This window comes from Perca fluviatilis, chromosome 13 (genome assembly GCF_010015445.1).
Source record: "Perca fluviatilis chromosome 13, GENO_Pfluv_1.0, whole genome shotgun sequence".
Lineage (NCBI taxonomy): Eukaryota > Metazoa > Chordata > Actinopteri > Perciformes > Percidae > Perca > Perca fluviatilis.
In genome coordinates this window covers 24047826-24054407 of record NC_053124.1, presented here as the reverse complement: position 1 = coordinate 24054407, position 6582 = coordinate 24047826, and the positions used below count along the sequence as shown (strand labels likewise).

At 37.4% G+C, this 6582-nt stretch overlaps 1 protein-coding gene across 1 annotated transcript; it reads left to right on the top strand.

The window, feature by feature from the left end:
* The first annotated feature begins 746 nt into the window (after positions 1-746).
* Positions 747-6293, top strand: anxa14 (annexin A14). Its single transcript, XM_039819202.1, has 13 exons — positions 747-818; positions 1161-1200; positions 1830-1926; positions 2045-2133; positions 3142-3255; positions 3454-3544; positions 3678-3757; positions 4082-4120; positions 4844-4934; positions 5054-5149; positions 5237-5292; positions 5829-5936; positions 6126-6293. Exons 2-13 carry the CDS (start codon positions 1174-1176, stop codon positions 6183-6185), a joined length of 948 nt encoding a protein of 315 aa, XP_039675136.1. The 5' UTR covers positions 747-818; positions 1161-1173; the 3' UTR covers positions 6186-6293.
* The last annotated feature ends 289 nt before the right edge of the window (positions 6294-6582 follow it).

The window sequence follows — 6582 nt, the reverse complement described above, 5'->3', positions numbered from 1 at the left end:
ACTTGTAAGTTGGGCCTGCTGATTTTGGAAGTGAATGCGATATGTATGTCTTTGTCATATACTCTCTCTCACTCTCTCTCTTGACCCTGTGTTCTTCTCTAGACTGAGGGAATATGGCGGCTAAGTGTCTTGGAGTATCAGATTGTTATCACAATCAGCCACAAATGCCGGTACTAAAAAGCCCTTTTGTTATGTCTTGTGACACAATTCGGATTTGGTTTTGGAGCCAGCAGACAATGAGGTTATACATGAGCACACCAGTCTTACGAAGATCTGTTTTACTCTGAAACCAGACTTTACCCCTCACTTACTTACAGAGATGGCTGGCATGTTGCATGGTGGGTTTGTTTATCAGACATCTGCGGCATCTTTGAGATAAGCTGTAAAATTACAAAGGAGTAACTTGAACACCTCAACACTAAACAATTTTACAATAAAAGGGAATAGATTTTGCAGCCTTACCCAACAATAATTCCTAACATTTTTCATCCAAATCAGCCACAGAATCTACAGCGTATGATCATTTCACAACTAGGCCATCTGTAAACAAACCTGACTGTCTGGATTCCTCCACTGCAAAGAATGTCAGTATTTTACAAGTGGGTTGTCGTGGTAATTCTACAGACCAGTGGTGTTGACGAAGCTGTGATGGTAGTTAGCACCGATTGGTCAGCTGTTTGAATGACAGTCAGGTGGGTGAACTGCAGCAGGTGTGGCACAGTAAGGGTTGGACTGAGATTCAGGGTTGATTAGAGGAAGTTGTAAAAAGCTCCACTACCACCACACATTCCTAGAGCTGCTACAGCATTTTGTTACAGGTAGGAAAAAGGGCATTCTTCAAAGATTTGTTTAAGTAAATGTACTTGTGTTATTCTCCAAGTGTGTTTTTCCATGTTGGATGTCTTAGTCCCTTATAGATAACACTTACAGCAATATAACTGTTTTGTTGAGAAGAGTCAGAGTACAGTGCCATCAAGTGATTAATTGAACAAAAATTCAAGGTTAACTTAAATGTTCTCTTTCCTACTATTCACAACACCACATTGAAGGTAATATTATTTGTATACTGTGTCCATGTGCTGTGTGTTATAAATGTCATTAACTGTATATTTCTGTATGTGTATGAACCATTTATCTCTTCCTCACATTATTTCTTGCAGTTGAAACAAAGCCATGGACCCCGAGTACTTTAAATCGCATGTAAGTAGACTTGTTCTTGCCCTGTCTTCCCTCTGCCATTGCATTATGACTCTCTTTACTTATGTGTACATAATGTAATCAGCTGTCTTGTGTTCTCTGATTATCTGCGTTACGTCATGTACAAATGTCATAATGTATGTGGGGCCTCTAGGCATGCTGGAATGCTGCGATGTGAACTCATGTTTCCAGTTAAATTTTAATGTAAGAAAAAAAAGACTAGTTATTGTGAATTCATAAAAAAAAGTAATTTCATGTCTAAGTATTAGCTGGACACTACTGTATGTGTTTCCTGTCATAGAATAGTTGAGTACTTATGCTGGCAAACTAAACCCCAAACCCCACTAGTCAAAGCAGGAGTATAGAATATTTGACTTTCTTCAAACTGACATGTGTCTTTGATCTTCTTCGGATCCACCTTCATTTTCTTTCACCTCCATCACTCATCTTGCTTCTTATCTTGATACACATTCCACTTGTTCCCTGTCACTCACTTGTCATATTTTTATATATTTATATATTCCTAATCCATATGCCCCAATCTTCCTTTCTTCCGTCTTTGCAGTATTTTTTGTTGTTGTTTGTCTACATTTTTGTTTGCTTCTGTTTTTGTTTCCCTATTTTCCATATAGGAGATGTGTTGGGGTACCCTTGGAACGGTGCGACCCTTCTCCAATTTTCATCCTGACCGGGATGTCATTGAGATCCAGACAGCGCTGGAGAAGAAAGGTACTTCTGCAAGTACATTCAAACTAAAGCGGTGTTGTTGAACATCCATGTTGTCTTTCACCTCTTCACGTTTCTCTCCCCATCGTTAAATATTGTATCATAACATTGTGTACCTCAGATGCAATGACTCTGGTGAAAATCCTAACCAACCGGACCAACGCTCAGAGACAAGTGATCGCCAAGACCTTTCAAGAAATAACACAAAAGGTAAGAAAAAAATGAGCAGACAGCAATTCTTACTGAATGTATCAATTTACAAGATGCAAAAAGTCTCTAAACATATTTAGAAACTAAAACCTGATATTCAGAATAACATAACAAGAATGTAGAGTTGCAACGACAGTTCTGTATGTTGTAAATGTGTGTTTGCTCATCCTTAACTCCAAAGTGTTTGCTGTTCAAACATTATTTAAACTGGTTTTGAAGGTTTTGAACACACCTTTGTTTAGAGAGGGAGTAGTATGAGCAGTATAAGCTAAAATAGTGTCACAGTAGAGAATTGGATGCTGTAGTGTTGTACATAAACATTTACTATTTCTTAGCAGTAGTTCATTTGTATAGGTTGTATGGGTAGCTATATTTTGAAAAACAATAGAATTTATTTCCCTTGTATTAGCAATATTTTCTTTAGCAGAAAGATATGATAGTATCTGAATACTTTCACAGACACTTTGTGGTCAAACTGCCAGGAATCTCTTTTTAATTGCGTAACCATATATCTATGTGCATAACAGAGTGTCTTTGGAAAGTTCAAAGAACAGAAACCAAAACTTGTATTGTTATTCAAATTGATGATGTCATCAGACACACTCTTTTGAGCCAATAACATCTTATTGAATAGGAGAATAGCCTATTACATTTAGCTAGGAGTGTTAGGAGTGTCTTGGTAGCCAAATGGTTACAGCGCTTACCCCTCTGACTGAAAACAGTGGAGGTAGAGGGGAAAACCTATATAGGTTTTGACGTATTTCCATATTATGCTACTTTATACCTACATTATATCATTACATTTTGGAAGCCAATATTGCCTACTTACATTGCTATATATATATATATATATATATATATAGCAATGTAGCAATATATATAGCAAAATATAATATATCAGTAAATGTCAGTAAAGAATCAGTAAAGTTTTTGTCTGATCTGGTACATTGAGAGTCAACAGAAAAAAGATATGAGAAAACATCAGTGTTTATTCTGACTTTGTGGCAGGACCTGTCAGCTGGTGTGAAAAAAGCTCTGGCTGGAGATCTGGAGATTCTACTGCTGGAGCTGTTGATGACTCCTCTGGAGTATGAGGCTTATCGCCTGCAACAGGCCATGGTGGTGAGTGGGTGTTTGTGTGTTTGTATATAGTACATATTCAGGGGGTCTTGTGGAGTGGGTGTTTTAGAGGGTGGTAGTGATTTCACTTTGCCTGTCTATATATATATATATATATATATATATATATATATATATATATATATATATAGAGAGAGAGAGAGAGAGAGAGAGAGAGATAGTATACATGTGTGTGTGCAGGGTATAGGCACAGATGAGGAAACACTACTGGAGATCCTGTGTACGCGATCAAGACAGCAGCTTCAAGAAATCAGTGCTGCATACAAACAATGTAAGTCACAGAATAGTCTTTCCCCCAAATCCTTTAGTTGATTGCTGTTGACATTTAAACCTCTAATCCATTTTTTTCACAAATTTTTTTGTGTCCTGATAATTGTCATATTGTTGTTTGTCTCCCTTTTCAGTGTATAAGACGGACCTGGAGAAGGAACTGAAAGGAGAAACCAGTGGAGACTTTACTAAGCTTGTTTTGGCTTTGTTGAATGTAATATAAATATTTCTTTTACCATTACCATCACCATCACATGTAACCTTAGAAGTAAAGCAATTGGACTTAATACTGTTGGGGACAGTCAGTGAAGCTTCAATAGTGGGCATTGATCCTCCACCTTTCATATTATTGAAGCAATTTATCTTAGATATGAAATAGCAGTGGGCAACATCTCAGCACTGCAGGAATGTAGAAATAGGATTTCTGTGACAGGTTCTTGTGAAACACTAGACTCGTCATGATATGTGTGGGATGATTACATTTAGATATGACCTTACAATTTAAAAAAAGTGTTTTCTCACTCCTCTCTCCCAACAGAAACAAGATGTTGCTGGTTGGGTCCAAAGAGATATTGAGGTATTATTTTCCATGATACTTTTATACACAAACATTGTGGTCTAGGTAGGTATAAAGGGCATACATTTTAATTTAATTTAATTTATACTTTTTATTTTATTACCAGTGGGGAAATTACAATTTACACTCTGTTTGTCAGAACACACTACACACAGCCCTGAAATACACACACATGCTCAGGTCCTATACATGCACAAATGGAGAGATGTCAGAGTGAGTGGGCTGTGACTGCTGGACAGGCGCCCTGAGCGGTTGGTGAGGTCCAGTGCCTTGCTCAAGAGCACATTGGCAGTGCCCAGGAGGTGAACTGGCATCTCTCCAGCCACCAGTCCACACTCTGTTCTTTGGTCCATACTGGGACTTGAATCAGCGACCCTCCGGTTCCCAACCCAACTCCCTAAAGCAGACATAATGTTCTAAATTTTGACAGTGCACTATTATGGTATAACGGCTAGCAATATTCATTACACCTGTGGTAAACCTGGGAATAAGGGGCGTTCTTGCACAGGAAAATCTGTCTTCTGAAATGAATCTGCCATATCATCACTCATTTGGGGTGGCACTGTATTAATAACATAAGGCATAACACTAATCACACTCACTCCTGTGAATGTATGGTTCCTAAACTGGCATAATTCACTTGCAGCCCTTGCATGGGGTGTAGTTGTTGTAAGCCAGACGTATGATATTTCTTTCTGACAGTATATTTCTGTTTTTGTCCAGTCTCTCTCCGCATCACTGAGTGGGAAAAAAGCTGATACAGGACCGTGGATTGACATACTGACCTCTAGAGACACAGACCATCTTAACAAAGGTATGTTTTTCAAACATATAGCCTAGTAGTTCTTCCACATTTGTTTCTGTGTGTTTGAAATTCTTCACTGTTTTAAATATGAATATGTACATTTTCCTGGCCTTGTATGGTTTTGACAGTGCTGATGGGACTGGAGCTAGAGAAAGGACAGATGGTGGCTCAGGCTCTGGAGAAAAATTTTACAGGAGACTTTCGACTGGGTTTGCAGGTTTTAGGTGAATATTGTTTGAGATGCTGTGTGAGTGTTGACTGACCGTGTTGATTAGTCACTAAAATTTGTTGATGTCTCTTGTCTATGACAGTACAGTGCATTCAGAGCCCTTACGTCTACCTCGCTAAGAGACTAACTACCACAAAAGTAAGATCCTTTCATCATCAATTGCCTCTTTTATTCTGATGACTTATTATTTAAATAGTTATGATTATCAAACTATACTATGTGTCTGACTGATGTATAAGTATACAGACTCAATGACTCAATCTTTAAAGTCTCTAACACACACACACACACACACACACACACACACACACACACACACACACACACACACACACACACACACACACACACACCACTTACCTGTAATTTATGTAAATGGAACTTTTGTATTTATCTTGTTTATGATATCCTTTTTCTATTTGCAGCCATAAAGATATATTAAGATACATAGTAAGAACTTTGTTATTGTTGCCTTGTATGCAACATGTGTTTTAATGTATGACTTATACTATATAGATACATTTTCCTTAACCTTTTTCCTAGCCCTAGACCATAGAAAAGTTAATTTCTGATGTACAGATATACAAACATGAGTGGTTAAACCAACAGTCCCATTGAAGGCAAACATGTATGAAAACGTAATAGTTCACACAGAAAACATTTCACTCTTTCAGACACAGATAATGCAGAGGATTATGGTGTCTCACTCTGAGGAAGATCTGCTGTGTATCCGAGCTGCCTACCTCAAACTAACAGGCACTTCTCTCTACACTGCTCTACAGGTGGGTCCTACACATAATACTGTGCTAAATACAACACCTTGAAATAAGTGTATGTGTGCTGACATGATGATGTGTTTTTTCCAAATTAAATATTAAATTCAGAAGAGTTCATTTTTAAAATGCAAATAATGTTTTTATTCTTTTAATGGAAAAGTAGTCATTTTTGATGTGAACATCTTTTACCAACAGAAACAGTTCAAAGGAGATCATCTACAGGCTCTGCTGGCCATCTGTCGGTCTGAAGATTAAACAAAAGCTACACATTTTGAGAAGCTGCAGTTTTTATTCATTTAGTTCTTATTCTTTCCCCCGTATCAGTCTATGGTAATGCTAAAATAAACTTTATGTTTATTACTACTTTGTGCATATACTTATTTTAATGACTTATGCAAATACATGAAATGGAACAAGACATTTTATATTGGATATTTTATGAGTGCAGTTTGGTTATTTGTTTTAATTACTTTATGTATCTGCCAAAATACATCCAATTCATCCTGAGGGCTATTTCACAAAACCAAGATAAGGGATTAAGCCGGTATTTCCCAGTTATCCTGGCTCTATTATAGTCATAAATTATTATTAGCCTTGACTCAGTTTCACAAAAGCAGAGACACCTAAGTTACCATGGAGATTTATTCTGTAC